Consider the following 21,778-nt stretch of genomic DNA (forward strand, 5'->3'; position numbering starts at 1 on the left):
ATATATATGAAATGAAGCTAGGCGGCATGGTGGCTGACTGGTTAGAGCGTCAGCCTCACAGTTCTGAGGACCCGGGTTCAATCCCCGGCCCCGCCTGTGTGGAGTTTGCATGTTCTCCCCGTGCCTGCGTGGGTTTTTCCGGGCACTCCGGTTTCCTCCCACATCCCAAAAACATGTATTACTTGGAGACTCTAAATTGCCTGTAGGCATGACTGTGAGTGTGAATGGTTGTTTGTTCCTATGTGCCCTGCGATTGGCTGGCAACCAGTTCAGGGTGTACCCCGCCTCCTGCCCGATGACAGCTGGGATAGGCTCCAGCACGCCCGCGACCCTAGTGAGGAGAAGCGGCTCAGAAAATGGATGGATGGATATATGAAGCTATACTATCCTTTAGCTATATTAGTTAAAGGTATGTACTTTTTTATGACTCAAATTTTATTATTGCATACAGGAAGTCGGGTAAAAAAACAACAAAGTAAAAGTTTAGGATGTCTGTAGTCTTCAGGGAAAGCATTTTTTTCCTGAACTCTTTCAACTAAGGTTAATGCATCTGCAAAAGACCGGAAGGTTTTCTTTCTCCATGTACTGTATTTTTAATGCAAAGCCTCACATTAGCAAAGCAGTCTTCTGTGTAGTGGTCACCTGTGCTATCTTTAGCCCCTGCTGGCAAGTGAATGAAAGTGCCGTACTTATCTCCCCTGCTGTCATCGAGGCTGCCAGTATTTTTAGGGGACAGCAGCAGCTGCAAAAGCATTTAACAGTATTCCACGAACAATGACACTTGGGGTGTCGAAGGGCTGAACGCCGCAGAGATCGGGGGGGGGGGACCATTCTGAAGCCGAGACCGCCGAGGAGCCTGAAGTTGGTTTAAACCAAACAGAAAGCTTCAAACATGTATTTGAAAAGAACGGCCCAAGTTTTGAGGAAAACATTAATTTGAAGTGGACTGGGGACATTACTCGGCCTTCAGGAGACCCGCGGTACTGCTTCTTCACTCAAAGACTGATTGCGACTGCGGAATGTATGTTGACGGTCGTCATTGGCAACTGAAGTGAGGTAGGTCATCTGAGGGGTACACTGCACAGATTCATGAGGGCCATGGGTCATTTCAATTAAATCAGACATGTAAACACAGGCGTTAATCTGCTCTCTTTAAACCACCAGTGGGAATATTGATGACACTTTCAATGCAAAGTCCAAACTGTGACATTTTGTCTCTGAGACCTGACAGTAGCCTACGATACTAATCTTCACCGAAATATATCAAATAAACAGAATAATACAAAATAGACTGTCACAAAACTTTAGGTTTGCTTTCAAGTCTGTTATAGTCAAGGCATCGAAGATACTAGTTGAAGTGGTAGCCAATTTGCTCATCGAAACAAGTTATGGTTACAAGCGTGAGAATATTGGAAATTCTTATTTATTTCCTTAGTAATTTTAATGTGTCACGTGTTGCCTTCCACATGCCCGACTTGAAACATGAACTATGTACCACAGAGTATTTATGCTCACATGGACAAGCTTTCCTTGACAAAGTTTGCCTAAGAATATTCTCATTCATCCAGGTCATTTCATACTCTGGGCGTTAAATTGATGGCAACTGGACCGTTTTCGTTCTCTAAGAAACAGTCCAGTTGTGATCGAGTAAGTACCCTAAGAATTTCCATGACAAAGTTTTAAAAGCGCAGTTTTTCAATAACAAACTAATGACAACCAAATCCAAACAGATTTCATTTTCCTAAACAATACATACAGTATACATTATGTTTTAAATACAAAGTCCTTGGTTTATGATTACAAGTTGTTAGTGTTCAGCTCCTAGTTGGTACACACTGTATCCTCACCTGCTACGCTAACGCTAATGCAGTAGGAGGACTTTGTGTGGAATTCTGGCATGGGTCTTTCAGACTTTTTCATGCATCCTTTTATGTTGGTCCACAGAACTTTGGATCGATTGGTGGAACTAGTGTAAGACCCTAATTGAAGCTGCGCTAGCAGCATTGAACAGGCCCTCACACGTAATTTTTCATGGTGAATAGTGAGTCGCAGACCCATTTTGGTTGGGTCACGGACAGCTAGTAAAAAAATTAGATGTATTCATAGTTTTTCGGTAGAGTACAAAACCATACCAATTCCCCACATGGAACATAATCGGTAAGTGACAGGGAATGTTACTCACTTGTGCTGCCCTCACTAGTTTACACTGTAAACAAATACAATGCAGCACAGCCGCTGGTTAGGGGGCATCGTAGCTAGCAATAGGCTTTTTGTCAAACTCATTTGAAACTGCGTTTAAAAATATAACATACTGTACATGTGTTTTCAGAGGCTATTTTTGCCAGACCCAAAAAACAATGCTTTATTGTTCTTGAATTTCTATAAAAGTGGGTTGCGACTTTGCAACAGTAGGAAAATGCGGCTCCCTGGGTGATAAAAAATTGACACCATTTCCCGCATAGCATAGGCAAAATAGTTTTGTAATTTAGCTTCAACCGTCTTTCTTCGATACCTGCTTCTGATTGGAGTTCATCAAAGTGCAATCCCTGGACTTTGGCCAACAAGGCCACTTCAAACTAAAATGGAGGAATATTGTGGACTTTTGACCATGAATTCTTGAGGCTTTTTGCTGCGTCCAGTTATGACAGTGTACCAAATTATCTGTCGATCAGTGAAACTGCTGACTAGCCCTGATTAACGCAGTAGCTACTTGCTTCTAATCGGGGCTCATTTGGGTGAGTTTCCTTATAGAAGTTAATCAAAGTACAAGCTCTGGAATTTTCCCAATATGGTTGCTTTAGACCAAAATGGAGGACTATGTGTGACATTTCGAGCAGGGGTCCTTGAGACTTTTTCATGCATCCTGTACTGACAGACTTGTCCGCCCAATTTTATGTTGATCGGTGGAACTTGTGTGCGGGGCTGATTTTTTTTCTAACTTTCTACTACTGAGTTTTGTAGGGTTCATGTTCAGTACCCATAAAATATGTACATTTTCACGACAAGACATGCACTTGCAAAACATGTGTCTGGTGCTTTGACCCTAATGATGGTAACCGTAACGTACGAGTGGAATTTTAAAACCATGTTGAAAATGAAGGGTATGACAGAGGCGTGGCATATTTTGACTGTGAGGTCTCTTGTGGGGGGGGGGGGGGTACACGGCGAAATGGTCCCCGTGTTTGTGTGAGCACGTGTGTTTCAGAAGCTTCTTTGTGATACCTGACACACACTCTCTTGTGGCTCTTTATATAGGTTCAACTATATTAAGCACTTTCCCACTGAAATACAGCACCAGCTGTACTCGCTGAACATTGTGGCTGCCGTTGCAATGGGCCCAAGCAACCCCACCCCCCATTTCACTACCAGCTTGTGTTTTTCTGTCATGCAGACAGCTCCAATTCAATTAACCCTAATATTCATACCATCCGCTTGTGCTGAAAGACGCACGGCACTGAAGTACGGATCTTAATAACTTGTTGGTTTGTAATACTACTTTTAAAAGTAAATTCAAGCATTGCATTAATACCAGTGATTCCCAACCGATTTCACATTTTTTTCCATTTCAGTTTCACAAAAACCTTTACTTACTTACTACAAATAATGCCTTTTGTTGATATATCTATGCCAGTGACATATAGTGACTGACAGAACAATTAAATGCTCTTCCACTAGATGGCAGAGGGTACAATTGACCTGTGTATCGACCTGTTGCCATTCAAACAACAGAATATTTGCTATGTGTCCAACTAAACAGGCCCACATTTCACACTGAGCAAGTACATCCATGACTAAATTAAGATAAGGTCATCATTATTTAAGTGTATATGCCTTTTGTGACATTTGTGTATGGTAGTGTGCTCAATAAAGATTGGGAAACACTAATTTCCATCCATCCATCCATCCATTTTCTGAGCCGCTTCTCCTCACTAGGGTCGCGGGCGTGTTGGAGCCTATCCCAGCTGTCATCGGGCAGGAGGCGGGGTATACCCTGAACTGGTTGCCAGCCAATCGCAGGAAACACTAATTTATACTCCTTAATAATACTAAATGGGCTTCACTTGTTTTGTACACTTTGCCACCTTCAAGGTACTCTTTCAATGAGTAATGATATAGTATACATACTAGTCATCTAGTCATAACAGGAACATAAGAGGTCCTTTACACATTAACGTGTATGAATGGCATGGCATGTGTATGAAAAAACTGGAAACTGCCAGGTCTAAAGCGAGATATTCAAAGAGAAGATAAAGGGATATAGGAGAAATGCACATCATACTGATGCCAATTGCACCATCTTTATTACAATATGCAACAGGGATGGAGGCCTACTATCAAATGGACCACTGCTCGTATTACTATCTATCCATCCATTTTCTGAGCCGCTTCTCCTCACTAGGGTCGCGGGCGTGCTGGAGCCTATCTCAGCTGTCATCGGGCAGGAGTCAGGGTACACCCTGAACTGGTTGCCAGCCAATCGCAGTGCACATACAAACAAACAACCATTCGCACTCACATTCACACTTGCAGGCAATTTAGAGTCTCCAATTCATGCATGTTTTTGGGATGTGGGCGGAAACCGGAGTGCCCAGAGAAAACCCACGCAGGCACGGGGAGAACATGCAAACTCGACACAGGCGGGGCCGGGGATTGAACCCCGGTCCTCAGAACTGTGAGGCTGACGCTCTAACCAGTCGACCACCGTGCCGCCTAGTATTACTACTACTGCTTAAAATAGCAATGAAAAATCTTGCATCGTTGTCAGCTACAGCTCTGGAGGCAGATGAAGTTAAAGCAGGGGAGAGAACATGAAATACGAATGGTTGTTTGTTTATATGTGCCCTGCAATTGGCTAGCAACCAGTTCAGGGTAGACCCCAGCTCTTGCCAAAAATTACCTGGGATAGGCTCCAGCATACCCGCGACCCTCTTGAGGATAAACGGTTCAGCGAATGGATGGCCCCTTTAAACTTGGTTAGCGATCTTTTAGGGACTGGAGTGAAATGATTCCACAAGAAATATGATGTTTTCCTATTTGATGTGTGTGTACTGTTTCATGTGTAATTTCTCCATTTAATATATATATATATATTTGATCCTTTTTAGAAATTACCATTGAAGAACCGGGACTGCTCTGGCCCCTGTGAATGTCTGGATCTCTCGTACTGCTTAAGGTGAAACTAGGCTGACGGAGCAAATCAAAGATGGACGTATTTGGCGGTGCACCGCGCTTCCTGGCATATCCCAGGCCAGTGGGGGTACAGAGCGGGGCCGATGCAGTCCTGAAGTGTCAGATTGGTGGAGATCCCAGACCAGCAGTCATATGGGAGAGGAACAATGAGAAGATCGACCCACAAGGACGATACCGTGTCTTTGAGGATGGGAACATTTACAATCTGATCATAACCGCCGTTACTATCGAGGATAGTGGTCAGTATATGTGCAAAGCAAAAAACAGTATTGGTGAAACGTACGCAGCGGCCACACTGAAGGTTGAAGGTGAGGCACAAGAGCTGGAGTTAAGAGAGGAGAACAAACCACGATTCCTCATCAAACCTCTATCCACTCGAGCCGGTCGTGGAGAAGATGCGGTCTTCTCCTGTAAGCTCTGGGGAAGTCCACGACCAGAGGTGACCTGGGAAAAGGACGGCAGAAAACTCAGTGAAATATTTGAAAGCACTCACTTCAGTGTAAGTTACCAGGATGGAGGATGGTTCCAGTTAAAGATCTTCAAGACTCGCGCACCAGACGGTGGCGTGTACACGTGTAAGGCGAGGAACGACTTTGGCGAAGCGCTGGCGGGAGCCGTGTTGCTCGTGGACGCGGGCCCCGGACACGAGGAAGACGGAAACCGCAACGGCTACACAAATGGACACAGGAAAGCTCACCAAGGAAAACAGAGGATTAGCAGGCAGAATCCCAATCAAAACAAAGACCAGACAACAACCAAGTCGACAAGAGTGAAAATGTTTGCGGTGACAGAGGGTAAACATGCAAAATTCCGTTGTTTTGTGACAGGAAAACCCAAACCAGAGATCATTTGGAGAAAAGACGGAAGGCTAATACTGTCTGGAAGGCGGTATTTGTTATACGAGGATCGAGAAGGATACTTTACACTCAAGGTTCTGTACTGTAAGCAGAAGGATAACGGTGTCTATGTCTGTGCCGCCTCAAATACAGCAGGCCAAACCCTCAGTGCTGTACACCTCTCAGTAAAGGGTAAGTCAAGACACTGTCAGTCAGAGTTGGGAATAAGTCACCTTTACGCAAGTCTCGTCTTAACTTTCAAGTTTCAAGGCAAGTCCCAACTTCTTGTGTTACAAGTCAAACAAGTCCAGTCTAGTCGCCACTAAATTTCAAGCAAGTTGGGTCAAGTCATTACTTGGGTTTTGCAAGTCTTAAATCAAGTCGTACAATCTTGCTCAGTAACAACATCCTGTATAGTTCTAGTATCTGTACCAGCGTTTATAACACATTCACCATCATGTCGTTTTTCAAATGGTTTTCAAACAACTCTGTATCATACATGACTTTGTTGTCTTCTCAACTAAACAGATAACTAACATGAAGCTTAATGTACATGTAGTACATGTAGTCTTTGTTGGTTTTAAAATGTCAGATGGAATTAGATTAGATTACCGGTAGTCGTTGTTCTTGTGTCTCCTATCTCTGAGTTGCAAACCTGGCATGTTGCCATACTCTTTTCACCCATTTGATGAAAAACAAAATCCTTGAATCCAAATGTAATAATCTGAAGAGCTCCCTCCATGATACTTGCTTCATGAGGTGCTCCCTGCACTGCGCATCATAGTATACTGGTGGCTTGTCAGGTTCACACCACACAAAAACAACTTTTCTTTCAAAAACAAAACAAATGGCAAAGTAACTGAAAATTATTTTTTCAAAACATAAACAGGCAAGACTGGTTATGTAGTTCAAGTCACATCCAAATGGAGTCTCATGAATACCAAGTCAAAATCACAAGTCTTTCACATTTTAGCCAAGCAAGACCCAAATCCTTAAATTGGCGACTTAAGTCTGTAATGGTTTTGCCAGTGAAGGGAGTGTGCATGTGTGTGTGCGTGCGTACGTAGGTGTGCGTGCGTGTGTGTGTGCTTTCAGATGGGGTGGGGGCACGGTGTTGATGTTGCATGTCCTTTAATAGGATTTCCTTCCATTTGATGCGAGAGTGATGTCAGTGACATATGTCCAAGAAGGTACACTGAGATCATGAGGTAAATTCCAACAGTGGTATAATGTCTGCAAAGTCACTTACTTATCTTGTGAGGCAGCACCGAGGAAAGGACCACGTGATCACCATAGGACGGGTAGGTTCTTATTTCTCACATGGCTGTGGGAGGTCCAAATGCAAAGCACGCACCACAAGCAAATGCATTTGCACAGTACATGTGTATTGTACATACAGTAATGTATTTCAAGAAATATAAAAAATAAAATTTTTATGACGTGTGGTTACTTGTAGCAAACAGATTAGATGAGATTAGATCAGATGAGTCACTGAGTCACTTTAAAAGAATGACAGTGGATGTGAGTTTACCAGTAATTGTACGTTCCAAGAAGGTAGGGATGGGGACCTTTCACATTTCAGCCTGTATGGAACCTGGAAATCGATACCGATACTCAACGGTACTACTTTTCGGTACTTTTATGTGTCTTTATGTGGCAATAAATCATTTGGACAATAATAAACTCTCAAAATGTTTCAATTTAACATTTACTGTTAAATATGTAAACTTCGACAACTATATAAAAAAACTCATCCTAAATTTAAAACAAATGAGCAAAAGAGGATGGAGTAAAAAAAATAAAGCTACACTATTTCACAAATAATAAAGTATTACAAAATACAAAACAAACATATTTGCAATGAACTGGAACGAAGATAAACAGTGTTTGTAATACGATGTACCTAGTTTTATCAATTTACTAAAGACTGTTTCATATGAATGCTGGACTTTATACCCAATTGTTGGACTCGATTTATCTTCTCTTTCTCACACTCTGCAACCCCGAAAGGGTACTTTATATCAAAGTAGACCATCTCATTGGATAAGGGAGTGCCACACCAATAAAATTAGCCGGATAAAAAAATGGTATGATAAAATAAATGGGATAAGGATTAAGGATTTATTGCCACTTTTTACGTTATAAAATTTGCCAAACTGTTCTGCCCAGAAATCAATGTAAATCATTAGGAAATGTGAGACTGAAACCTTGACGCTTTGGTAGAAAAATGCCCCGATGTTAGTTGAGATGGAGATGTAATGTTTAAACAGGGCGGTGTCATCTTGAGCCATTTGAGCATTCTCATTTTAATGATCAAACTGAGAGCAAAGCAATCAAAAGAATTACTTCATACTTCACAAAAAACAAGAACAATAATCGTGAATCATCACCGAATAGTTTTCTATCGTTACCGAATCTCACGAACGTGTGATTTTACCACACAAAATCTCAACCGAATTGAAAAATGTAAAAACGAGGTGGTCAAGGAATGGTACGACTTTGGCTAACCTCCGCGCTGGACAGGCTTCTGGTGTACCTCACGAAGCACACTCGCTTGGACCTGTCTGCTGCAACCCTACCAGCTCTCCTGAATGTTTACCTCCACCCACGGATTGCTGTTAATGTGGAGGACTCCCCCTGCCCAACACACTGACCTGGCGGCTAGCTTGCTAATTACAAAAGTCCGTCCAACTTTTCCCCATCTACAAAGAAGCGCAATCAGTACGCTCCACTCTTCTGCTTCCGCCATGGTTTAACACCGCTGCCGATCTCCCATCATGTGGATGAATAATCTGCTCAATATGGATTGTGCTGTGTCTGACTCTCATGAGTGCAATTCCCCCGCTTCGTTAATTGGTAGTGGATGCATGCTGATTTGTTGTGAACGTGAGTGAACCGGTGTGAGTGACATTATCACGCTCTCATTGCTGCCATGGAAATTGGCCAACTCTTCCAATTCCGCTGCCCACACCGTCACAAGGGAACACTTAGATATCGAAACATGGTACTATTTGATTTTACGTGAATCGGTACGCGGTAGTACTGACCAAAATGACAGATTTCAGTGCACATCCTTACAAAAGGTAAACAAAGAGCTCTGTGCAGCGGTTCATAAGTGCAGTCCACATTGTTATGTTTACAACTGCCTGCTATGGCTTAATGGTGTTGGTTACTAACACTTTATTTCCTATCCAACACTCCAGTGAGTTAATTTTTTTTTAATTTCGTCTCCAAATAAGAGACTTTTCCCATGATTTTCATCATCTTGTTTGCTCAAGAGGAATTTAGTATGACATTAAAATTTTGTTGCAATATTTCACAATCTTGTGATGAGTTTTCATGGCATTATTAACAAGTGTAGTGGGAAAATCTTTTACAAAAAAAAAACACGTGGAATGGGAACTTTGGTTTAAACAAAGATATGCTCTTCTACTCCTGGTGCCAGAGCCACCTGTGCGGTTCAAGCAGCCCCTCATCGATCTGGAGGTATGGGAGCAGGACTTGGCTGTTCTTGAGTGTGAAGTTCCAGAAGACTCTGTCCCAATCACATGGTACCTGGAGGATCGACGACTACAGCCAGGAGCCAAATATGGAATGGAAGAGTGGGGAACAAAACGCAGACTCACGATCCGTGACATTGGAGTAGATGATGACGGGATTTATCTGTGCGAAATGCCTGATGGTGGACGAAGCATCGCTGAGGTAGCAGTGAAAGGTAACCCGCAATTAGTTAAGATATGAAATAAAACCGAACACCTGGTAATTACAGTTGCATAAAATCTGTTCTGGTCAATCTTTAATTTGGTCTCTGAATCCTGCAATTCCTCCTAAACTTAAAAATGTTTTTTTTGTTTCGGTAGTTTGATCTGGCTTTTGTTGTCAAACTGTATCTCTTTAGGTCCAATTATGCGGAAACTTCCAAGGAAAGTTGATGTTTTGGAAGGTGAAAATGCTGCATTTTGTGTTGAAGTGGAAAAAGAAGAAATGGACATACACTGGTACAAAGATGGTGTGGAGCTGCGTGAAACGCATCAGACAATCTTGAAGTCCTTTGGTCGAACTCATATTCTGGTTTTCGTCAACACGATGCCCCAAGACTCGGGCTTTGTGACTTTCTTTGTGGGGAGATCCAAGACTTCTGCTCAGCTCAGAGTGAAGGGTAGGGTTTAGTAAATGACAGTATAGCATTACAAAGGTAATGATTATCACAACCTTGTCATAATTTATGTAATTAATTTGCTTTCAGCGGCCAAACATTGTCCTCCTAGTTGTCCAGTGGGAGTGCAGATCAACACAGAGAGGGCAAATGCAGCACTTCTTTCGTGGACATCAGCCCAGGACTCACGCAAGAACCCTCCGTCCGGTTATGTTTTGGAGCGACAGGAAGTGGGCACGGGTTCACAGGAGTGGCTACAGTGTCTGACCACTGACTCTGCCACATCGGTGGAGATCCTTGGTGATAGCGTGCCTTGTGAGGCAGATTATCGATTCCGTATTTGTAGTGTCAACAAATATGGAAAGAGCAACAATGTGGAGTTCCCTAGAGCAGTGCACTTGGGTAAGTTCAGTTCATCAATGAATCTATATCATGGTTGATAATTTCTCATGTTATTTCTCTTTATTTTATTCTTCAGTTCCAGTAGCCAGGATACAAACCCCATTACAGGACGCACTTGTTCCAGAAGGACAAGATGCAGTCTTTACCATTGAATTATCTGCGTCTGTTATTGGCTCGTGGTTTTTAAATGGCACACAGCTTCAGGACGACGAGCGTTTTTCCATGCGTCGCTCGAGAACACACCAGTCTCTTCGGATCCAAGGGGTTCGCGACACCGAAAATGGAGCTGAAATAACATTTATTGCATACGGCATACGAGATTCGGCCGCGCTGTATATTCAAGGTGAGTTTCTCAAAACTGTAGCTGTATGAGTTTTAGTTGTCTTACATTAACTGAACAAACAAAACACAAGGTGTTCCACCATTTTAATCACTACGGTCTTGGATTCTCCCAAATCTACAGCTCCGCTCGTCAAGTTTTCACTGCTGTCAGAAATGGATCGAAACAAATTTGTTGAAATTGGGAACCCCATCGTGCTCTATTGCGAGCTCTCGGACCCGGCGGCTCCAGTGCACTGGTACAAGAACGGGGTGGAATTACAGACAACAGATGGTCTTCACATCCAGTCAGAGGGTACCATGAGGAGGATTGTCATCCTGTCAGCAGAGTTCTCACATTCAGGAGTGTATTGCTGCGACGCCATTGATGATGTCATAAGGTTCAATGTGGAAGTTGAGGGTAAGTGTGAATTCTTCTTATCATGTGGTAGTTTTTTTTTTTTTTTTTTTTTTTTTTTTCAAAATTGTGTTAGATGACCTATTTTTCTCCTTTTTTAAAGTTTGGCTTAGTGAAAAAAAAGAACAAGAAATATATGACCATATCTAAATATCTATAGCCCCGTCTGTAAGGTTTTCAGCAATTCCTGAAGCGGCGAGGAACAAAACCGTCCATGCTGGCTCTTCTATTCTTTTACGCTGCGAGCTATCAGACCACGATGCCCACGTGCACTGGTACAAAGATGGCTCAAAGCTCTTCCCTCAAAGTGGAGTAAATATTCAAACGGATGGACTGGTGAGGAAGTTGGTTATCCCTTCAGCTGACTTTTACCACTCAGGGTTGTACTGCTGCAAGACAAAGGGTGACACCGTCACATTTAATGTGAACATCAAAGGTGATTTAATATAAAGCAATATGAAAATGTACTCCTATGCAAAGCAACTAACTCTATTATGTGTGAGCTGTTGTTTAACCTTGATCGTTTATTTGAGTCTATTAGAACGTGTAAGTCAGGTTTAACTAATGGATAACAGATCTTTACAGTTGGCTTAATTTTGAAATTAGATATTGAATTATATCTGTAGCTCCACCGGTGAAGTTCTACCCACTTGCTGAAGAAATGACGACCAAATCAATTGAAGTCGGAAATCCTGTTGTACTCCAGTGTGTGGTTTCTGATCCCGAGGCCCATGTTTGCTGGTACAAGGATGGAACACAGCTTGTTTCAAGCTCAGAGTTAGAAATTCAATTGGATGGAACCACAAGAACTTTAGTTGTTCATTTTGCAGAGCTGCACCACTCTGGTGTGTACCAATGTACGGCAAAGGATGACTCTGTGGACTTTCAAGTGGAGATAAAAGGTGACTTTTTTGTCTTCTGCGGAAATATTTTAACCTCAGCTCTTATTTCAAGATGCCATTAACAACCCCTGCTTTAACTCTATATAGTTTGTATAATGTCCCTTCGGAGTGAAGTTTAAAAATAATATCAAAATATAAAAATATAAAATATAAATCTCCAAAGCCATTTCATATTCTAAGTTACTTTTTCAAGGTACTTATTTAGCTTTCTGAATTTCCAATGCTAGCCAAACCGACGATGCCCTCCAATAACTTTGATGCTAAGAGAGCCAAGTCCTTCGAAATGGGCGAACCTTTGGTGCTGGAATGTGAGGTCGCAGACTCCACATTGCCTGCGCAGTGGTATAAAGATGGTGTAAAGCTCTTCCCAAACAAAGAGCAGGACATACAGAGTAATGGCACTTTGAGGAGGCTTATTGTCCCTTCTGCAGAGCTTGTGCATGCAGGGCAGTACAACTGTGAAACGTCAGATGAGTCTGTTCACTTCACTGTGGATATGAAAGGTGATTATACATTGATTGAATCCTAAAACAATTCTGAAAACTGTCTATAAACTATAACCATCTAACATTTATTTCTCACTTGTGTCAAATGGTGTTTTTATTGTTTTATAACTTTTTTCTTGAAGTGTTGTCAAACTAATTTCTACAAGCTAACATAAATGCTAGTCTATTCGTTTTTCTCTTTGGCCTGATGTCTTACAGTTTAGAGAAAGTTGAACATTTTAACCTCCTTCGCTTAATCAGAGTATGGATATGTACAGTTTATCCTCAATTATGATTTGAGTCATCACCTTTAGCTCCATCTGTGCCATCGGCACCCTCGCTGAAGTTTTTGGAAATGCAATCTCTTGAGGCACCCTGGTCCTTTGAACCAACACGTCAGACTTCAGACCCTGAGAGTCATTGCCCACGTCAGGCAGTGGTGTCACTTCAAAAAGTTAAAGCAGCAGTATCAAATTCAGAACAAGACGTTGGAATAGAAGACATAAAGAAGACACTTGTAATTGAACCAAGGAATCCATCAAACTCTGGAGCATACTACTGTGCAACAGCAGATGATGTTGCTCCATTAGTTGTAAACACTCAAGGTGATTTTATGTCTTTTTTTCTTTCGTTTCTACTTTTGATATGACTAACTCACTTTAGTCTTTGTTCTCGATTTGTCTTTGTTATTGTTGTGCAAAGCTAATATACGAGACATTTCTCTCATTTAGAGAAAAAATCTTAAACCACTTTTTGTAACCCCACCATTAATGATTGTCCATAGTGCCAGCTGTGACATATGGCCAAGAAGTTGAGAGGGCCAAATCTGCTGAAGAGCGCATCCCAATTGTGCAACAATTTGAGATTTCAGACCCCATTGCCAAAGCTTGTTGGTACAAAGACGGAACTCCAATCTACCCAAAAATGGAAACTCTTTTTGAACCTGAGAGCAACATCCAAGTCTTTCCACCTCCGGTCACAATTGATTTGTCTGGTGTTGCGAGTTTTAGCTGTGAAACATCTGCTGATGCAAAGTTAAATGTGGACATAAAAGGTGTTTTTCCCCATGTCATAATACAAATATTTTGTTTCACGTTGGGAGATATGACTCCTTCCTCATTGTTTTCTCTTTGGCTTTGTCCAAACAGCAGAGCAGTGTCACTATGATGGTGAGATTGGTGAGATTTCTGATGCATCTGCCCAAATCACTGCGGCTGTCAAAGGTGATTTAATATATTTCAACATCAATCATCCATTTTAACCCAGCCCACACATGCCACTAACAATGGTGGTGTTGTACTCTAGGCTCAATCAGCTGTGGCACCTGCCCGTTTTTTTTTTTCCCCACCTGAAAATTGCTTTTTGCCATCTTGTCCTCCATATTATATTCTGTTGTCTGTGTTCTTGAAAAAAATGCAGATGTTTAGGTTATTTGAGCAGTTGCTCAAACTAACATATGTGTTATTTGGTCACTTCATTTTTCACAGTAACAGACATCTTTGCTCTTTAAATGCTGCTTTCAACTCTATAAGCTCATTCCATGCGGTACATAAAACATCACCAGACCCTCTCAACCTTTGTCCCGTTGCAATGACAAGGAACTCTTATAAAAGCAATGCAATGTGCATTTTTAAATAAATGAGTAAGGTGTTGTAATTTAAGTATATCTTTTTAGGTGGAACTATAAGAGCTCAATTTCAGACCAAACCTGGTCGACCATCTTGTTTGTCTTTGCAATGGATTATCGCATAACTCCATCCTAACCCACAATGATGTCAATGAAATTCTGTTGTGAGAAGAACCATTGAGACCAACAACCTCTGAAAACCTTTCTGCTTGTAGCTACACTGCCAAGGTTTGCCTCTGAACAAGAGAAGACCAACCCGACTGATGACGAGTGCATTCCCTCAATGCACAAGTCTGCTATCTGCAGCGGCGAGAGGAAACATTCTCTAACATATGAAGAACATTGCACACACAAGACAACTCCTCAGTCAACTAATGAATACATGACTGACAGGATTTTAACAAAAAACAAAAATGAGCAAAATGATCAACAAAAAAGCCTAAATGTCAAATTTCCATCTGACTGCAACCCAATAAAGCCCTCAATCGTGAAACCTGACCCATACTATCACACTAGACATCTCACAGAATCCCAAGGTGAGGAATTGTTTTTCCATATACAGAAGGCAAAAGACCCTGACGTTTCTGAACAGTGTATGACGTCCTTGCAGAAATCTGTCCCATCAGAGGTTTTTAATTCCCTGCAGAGTACAAATGTTGAATCAGAGGAATGTAATCTCAAGACTGTATCTGCCCAGTTAGAAGAGCGCCATAGCTCAGCACCAACTGTTCTACCTTCAGACCTAGGTAACATCCAAAAGACTTCTACCCCCCAGTCAAGGCACTTTACTAATCACATAAAGAATGTGTCGGTCCGATTAGACAAGTTTTGCGACACTGTAAACAGTCCTTATGTGGAGAAACCTTTTAGAACACTGCAGTGCACAACAGTCGGAGCAGAGGAGCCCCACAATTCCACAGAGATTCCAGACTTCCTGACAAATAATCTTCTTAATTGCACCCAGACTAAACTACTCATTTCAGACGACCGTAGTAATTCCATACGGACTATTTACCAATCAGAGGAGGCCTCAACTGTCTCCTCAGCAAAGAGTGATAAGCCTGATACTACATTTTGTTTATCAATGGAACTGTATGACTCTCAACATCCAGAAAATGACCAAACAAGGGGGAATTCCAATTTCCATACCCCATTTGTTGGACTGGATGACATCTGTCCAACAGAACAGGCTGTGACTACCCAACAATATCAGTCCATGGTGGAAACAACAGTCCAGACGGCTTCTCACCACAATACGGAGGCTGCAAAGGACCAAGTGTACGTCACACTGATCTCTGGGCAAGGGTCGTCGATGCAGTTTTCAGGGCAAGGATTGCCAATGCAGTTTTCAGGTTCTGCCTGTTTCGAGCAGACATCAAGTGTCCAATCAGAAGAGAGCTATCCCTCACGGACATGTGGCAGTCACAGCAATGTCACTGCCAATAAGGTGGCTGTTGAAGGTGATTTAAATGGTTAGCAAATGGTTAGCAAAGAAAAAGAGCATAATCAGATATTTTGTAGGGATCATGGACATTGTATTGATGTATGCATATACGTAAGTGATACTGAAATAACATTTGGGCTATGTAAAATGAAAATTTAATCTGCTGAAAGATCAATTATAATTATAGTGTTTGAAGCTCCTTAAAAATCTATAAAATGCACCGTGCATTCATACATTTCTAAGATTTATTTTAAATTGGAAATGTTGATTTGCTCCACTGTTTTGTGAATCAGTAATAGTGATGCAATTTTCTCTCAATGTACCTCAAAACATCCCCAGCTCCACCTGTGACAATTTCAACACCATGTCAGACTGAGAGGATCAATTCTGTGAAAGTGGATGACCCCATAGCGCTACCCGTAGTGGTACCATGTGAACTATCACCTCCAGGTGAAGTAGTCAATCCTTACGAGGATGGAATACAACTCCAAAAAAAAGAGGCCAGCCAAGACACACCGGTGGATGGGGCTGGAAGAGAACTGGCTTTGCATTCGGATGTGCTATCCAATGCAGGGGTTTACAGCTGTGAGACAACAGATGATGCTATGCCATTTCAAGTGGACATTAAAGGTGACAAGCAGTTTTTGTCGGGATAGAGTGTGTAAATGTAATTTACTGTACATTTGCATCTTACATCTAGATTATCACTTAGGTGTGGTCTAACTTGGACAAAGAGCTTTCATGATTTCTTCTCTTTTTTTTTTACCTTCCCCTGCACTGTGAAACCTTTGCCTTTGTGCCCTTGTTTTCCTTACAGCTTTTAACCACAAGTCTTCCCCTAAAACCCTTTGACATTCTTGCTCATCCCCTTAAGAGTATCTTGTGCAAAGGGCAGACCTCCAGTAGCCACTGATGGAAAACATGCATTAAGGAAATGAGAACCAAAAAGATGGTCCTCTTCTGCTGAATGGACTGCCCTGAACCCAAAAAGCTTATATATCTATATTGAGCTGGCTTGCTAGCCCACTTGAATTATCATGCTAATTAACCAAAGTCTTTCTTGGTATCGTTTTCATTAAATCAGTAATTTTATACAACTGTCTTGCATTTGTGCAGTGTAATAACATCCCGCAAGTCTTTTTGCTTCTTGTAGACATAAATTATGTGTTGGTAACAGAACATGACTTACTGACTCACCTCTTTCAAACATTGGACATGGATACCGTTGTCAAGGATATTGCCACAATTAAATCAATTTAAAGCTGAAGATGGATGGTGGACACAAAATACAGAGATTATTGAGATACACATTGTCTTACAAGGATAGACGTAGGCACCTCCATCCAGGTTTAGTTACTATCAAAAGTTGACCAAAAAAAAGTTACCTTTGTTTGTCTGTCTCCAAGGAGAATTAGATAAGATGTCACAAATACACAGGTTGGAACTGTACCATTTTTGTTTTTTATGGCGATACGCTGCCGAAAAGTATTCTTTCAAGGATTGTACTTTGAGATATTTGGTTCATAAGTAAGTTTTCAAAACTAATTGCATTTTGCATTCCATCTTTAGTTCCACTTCAGACATTTTCAGCTATAACAGAGGCTGAGCAGAAACAGACAATCATGGCAGGCTGTCCCGTTGCTCTCCAGTGTGAGTTGTTGGACCCCACTGGACAAGTCACGTGGTACCATGATGGAACAAGGCTCCTACTTCAAACTGGTATAGACATCCAGTCAAGGGATAATTTGAGAAGTCTAGTTATTCAATCTACCGAGCTGGCTCATTCTGGTGTATACCGTTGCGAGTCAAACGACGGAGACATCCAGTTCACTGTGGAAGTAAAAGGTGATGCACACAAGAGTCTTACGTCGTTTTGCATTGCCAACTAACTGAAACAGCAGGTGTCCATGTTTCCAACCAACTCACAAAAAGTTGTTAATCCATTTCCCTACCTAATTTGGTTTACTACTCTTTGAAAATGGCCTCTCCTAAACTCGTTGAATAATTTCACAGGTTCTTGTGCATGTAACAAAAAAACAAAACAAAACAAAAAAAAACTACAAATACTACTGGCACTGAATACTACATTCTCTGTGTTCCCTTGCTATGGTATATTCTGCAAGCAGATATTTGATACAATGACAGCCCGGATAATTCTCCCTTATACATTATTTGTACCTTGAGAAGTGTACTACTTACATGCCATGCTTCCAAAAATCTAATGCTTGTGATTTAACCCTCCTGTTATGTTGGTGGTTGTATTGACCTATTGTAAAGTTGTTGTTGTTTTTTTAAAATATTAATTGTAATAATTGAAGTGGATGAACAGTGTAATCAACTACAAACATTGATATTGAGATACAAAGGTTTATTGTTTTTGTTGTTGTTTCGGACACTTTTGAATAATGGGTCAAATTGACCATGAACTTTGTTGCTGTTCCTGAGAAACGGATGTAAAAGGAGGGTTAATCAGTCAATAAAAAATAAGTGCTCGTGGCATATTAAAATGTGAGTGGAATGCCACATTACAAAAACAAAAAAATACAAATACTACCACTGAATACTATTTTCTCTGTGTACATTTGCTGTGGCATATTCTGCAAATACATATTTGATACCATAACAGCCCAGATAATTGTCCCTTCTACTAGTGCTCGTGGCATATTAAAATTTGAGTGGAATGCCACATTATTACCAAATGTATAAAATGTATTCGTAGACTTTATTTTGTGGCATACGGGACATTCATTCATCTTTCCTTGAATACTTCATCATAGCTTTTCTCGTTGACATTTTCCACGGATGACCAGTCCAAAGTTGTGACACATCTGCTGTGGCAGTAGACTCTCTTTTGAAAATGCATAAGTGTGAAATGAGGCTACAAGCCATCTTTTTTCCCTTTAACTCTTTAACTAATTATTCCTCTTAATCCAATTGCTGTTTCCATGATTTGCTTTCTGCTTCAGTTTGATCTTGAAATCCTTTGTAATAACAAAGTTGCTTGGATACTTAATACATGTTTATCCATGTATTAAAAGACAGTCTTTTTTTTTAAATGTCTAATTACATATAGCTCTTCCCACGAAGTTCTCAGAGCTTCAAGAGGCCGACAGGAACAAAACCTTCCAAGAGGGCTGCCCCATTGTCCTCCTCTGTGAGCTCTCTCAGGATTCTGTGGTTGACTGGTACAAGGATGGGCTCAAACTACAGCAACAAAAGAATTTGGAAATCCAAACAGACGGTCTAAGAAGAAAACTTTTCATCCCTTCAGCTGAAAGCACACACAGTGGAATGTATGAATGTGCAACAGCCGACGACACCGTCACATTCAAAGTGGACGTAAAAGGTGATCGATTTACTCTCATGTCATCTTCTTTTGTTATTTGCCACGCATTGATTCATTTTCTTCTGTTTTCTATAAGCAGTAAAGCTTCAGCTATTCTGGCTGTGCCCAGGTAGGATTATCGGTCAGTGTACTCAAAATCTACATTGTTCTTTACTCTTAGGCCGATTGCCACATATTGCACCAATCCCGCAATCAGAAAAACACAGGATGATTGCAGCTGGTTCTCCGATTATTCTCCAGTGTGAGGTATCGAATCCAGTTGCCCAGGTTTCATGGTTTAAAGATGAGGCTGAACTCTTTTGCAAAACTGGCCTTGACATGAAAAGAGATGGCAACCTCAGAAAATTAATAATTCACTCTGCTAAAACATCAGACTCGGGCCTCTACGGGTGTAAGCTTGCTGAAGATGTTGTCACATTCCATGTGAACATCCAAGGTGGGATTTCCTTGTGTTTAGTTAACACATCATAATGAGCACAAATGTTTAGAATTAGTTTACAGCTAAGTATCTTCTCTCTTATCTCATTTTTAATCTCCAAATCTTTTCCACTTACCAGCTGCTCCTGTAAGGTTTGCAGCAATTCCAGACAGAGAAAGGAACAAATTGGTAGAGGCAGGCTGCCCAGTTAAGATGCAATGTGAAGTCTCAGAGCCAACTGCCGAGGTCCACTGGCATAAGGACGGCGGGCAGCTGCTTCCAAAAAGTGATTTCGAAATCCAAACTGAAGAGACATTGAGAGCGTTGATAATTAAAGCTGCAGAAGTCAGACACTCTGGTGTGTACAGCTGTGATTCTGCAGATGACCACATAGAATTCAAGGTGGATGTTGCAGGTGATTTACATATTTTCAAAATCATTAACCTTTTATTTTGTGCAACTAAAACAACTAGATTACTTGACACTGTTTGTAATACTGTGAGACGGCGTACACGACGGTAGGTTAAAACTGCTTAATCCTGAGGAGTGAAAAACCTGCAGTGTCCTTAAATTTTTCTCTCACTTTTGTGATCTGCTGTTTGGTTTGGTCTGGTCTAACCGGTGTCATCAACCCTGGTTTCAACACAAAATCTCAGATAAATGGACTGCATGCTAGCCGACCCGCAAGTATGTTCTTTTATCTTTTAGCTGTAATCCGATGTACTGTATGTGACAAAGCTGAGTGTGGCAAAAAATTATTCGTTTAATGCTGAAGCTCTGCAATTCTTGTAGCACTGATTTTATTCTCAGCTGTTCCAGAAGTTAAAGCCAGGCAGGCGGTTGAAGCAGGCGATACAGACATAACGCAGTGCAAGGGCTCAGGCTCCACAGACCACCCTGCCATGCATGAGGATGGAATAAAGCGCTTTTCGAAATCGGCAACAAAGATTGATTCGGAAGACCTCACAAGGACACCTGATCTGGACTCAGCAAGATCTTCAGTCTCTGGGGTGTATGGTTGTAAATGTGACGATGAGTCAGAGTCCAACGATTGCTATGTGGAGGTGAAAGGTGATATGCATAGCTTTTTCTTCTCAAGATTTGATGGTAGAGTTCTATACTCTGCCACGACCTCTAATAACATGCAAAAGTAAAATCATCTGTCAAAACGCTCTAATTCCATCACACTTAGCATTTTAGGTAAAGCACTTCACACTCCATTGTTACACTGCTTCAAATGTAATTAACATCCATTTCTAACGTTAATGTGGAGTGAGTGGTAACACAAAAAGTGTGGAAAAAAACAATTGATCGCCGCATGTCTTAACTGCCATGCGGCTGCTGTGAGCGCGAGCTTGAAGAGCCAGTAAAGAGTACTGTTTAGTGTAAACTTTCTTGATGTGCCTTTTTCTTCAGCCCCACCTGTAACGTTTGCCGACATCCCAAAGGAGGAACTTTTCAAGAGCATGGTGGAGAAATCCCAGCTCAGCCTGTCCTGTGAAGTGTCGAGGGTCGATGCTGTTGTCCAGTGGTACAAGGACGGAGCTGAAATCCAGCCGAGCAGAGATATTACCATCCGAGCTGAAGCAACAAAGAGACATCTCGCAATTGAGTCAGCCCAGCTGTCGGATTCAGGCATGTACACATGCCGTGCAGGAGACAACACTGTAATGTTTAAGGTCAACATTCGAGGTAACATTGTCTTATTTTGCATGAATACAGTCAAATTTAAGAATGCCAATTGATTATGTGTGCATTTCCTACTGTTCCTTCCAAGAACCTCCAGTGATGATCGTATACCCCAAGGAAGATGTCCACCTTGACCGTCACGTACCTGAGGAAATTATTCTCAGCTGTGAACTGTCCCGTCCAAATGGAGTGGTAAGCTGGTACAAAGATGGCCAAAAGCTCCAAAAGAGTGAGAATATCAAACTGAAGGTTGAAGGCCCTTACCGACGACTCAAGATTCTGAAGAGTGGAGTTGATGATTCTGGAGAATACGTTTGTGATACAGCTGACGATTCAATATTCTTTAACCTCACTATTACAGGTAAAATCCATGACATTACATGTTGTGTGTGTGTTGTTTGGTTGGGTTTTATGGCATTTCAGAATCAGAATCATCTTTATTTGCCAAGTATGTCAAAAACACACAAGGAATTTGTCTCCGGAAGTTTGACCCGCTCTAGTAAAGACAACAGACAGTCAATTTCTGGAGTGCAATGATACCTCAAAC

General features: G+C 41.5%; 1 protein-coding gene across 10 annotated transcripts in view; it reads left to right on the forward strand.

Moving 5' to 3' along the window:
• The first annotated feature begins 287 nt into the window (after positions 1-287).
• The window catches only part of LOC133486920 (obscurin-like protein 1), a 38,591-nt gene continuing 17,100 nt past the window's right edge, over positions 288-21,778 (forward strand). Inside the window, exons 1-23 of one of the 10 annotated variants that reach the window (XM_061792774.1) lie at positions 752-1,056; positions 5,106-6,218; positions 9,472-9,741; positions 9,925-10,185; positions 10,273-10,584; positions 10,661-10,927; positions 11,048-11,323; positions 11,481-11,756; positions 11,947-12,222; positions 12,450-12,725; positions 13,022-13,312; positions 13,492-13,761; positions 13,856-13,930; positions 14,550-14,870; positions 15,447-15,794; positions 16,118-16,408; positions 17,348-17,623; positions 18,852-19,124; positions 19,285-19,560; positions 19,682-19,957; positions 20,335-20,613; positions 20,959-21,234; positions 21,320-21,592. In XM_061792774.1, coding sequence (XP_061648758.1) covers positions 5,204-6,218; positions 9,472-9,741; positions 9,925-10,185; positions 10,273-10,584; positions 10,661-10,927; positions 11,048-11,323; positions 11,481-11,756; positions 11,947-12,222; positions 12,450-12,725; positions 13,022-13,312; positions 13,492-13,761; positions 13,856-13,930; positions 14,550-14,870; positions 15,447-15,794; positions 16,118-16,408; positions 17,348-17,623; positions 18,852-19,124; positions 19,285-19,560; positions 19,682-19,957; positions 20,335-20,613; positions 20,959-21,234; positions 21,320-21,592 — 6,754 coding nt within the window. In that variant the 5' untranslated portion in view covers positions 752-1,056; positions 5,106-5,203. Of the gene's footprint in view, positions 410-516; positions 1,057-5,105; positions 6,219-9,471; positions 9,742-9,924; positions 10,186-10,272; positions 10,585-10,660; positions 10,928-11,047; positions 11,324-11,480; positions 11,757-11,946; positions 12,223-12,449; positions 12,726-13,021; positions 13,313-13,491; positions 13,762-13,855; positions 13,931-14,549; positions 15,795-16,117; positions 16,409-17,347; positions 17,624-18,851; positions 19,125-19,284; positions 19,561-19,681; positions 19,958-20,334; positions 20,614-20,958; positions 21,235-21,319; positions 21,593-21,778 lie in introns of those variants that run through there. The other 9 variants (XM_061792770.1, XM_061792779.1, XM_061792769.1 and 6 more) reach the window with 9 other exon arrangements.

This window comes from Phyllopteryx taeniolatus, chromosome 12, assembly GCF_024500385.1.
Source record: "Phyllopteryx taeniolatus isolate TA_2022b chromosome 12, UOR_Ptae_1.2, whole genome shotgun sequence".
Lineage (NCBI taxonomy): Eukaryota > Metazoa > Chordata > Actinopteri > Syngnathiformes > Syngnathidae > Phyllopteryx > Phyllopteryx taeniolatus.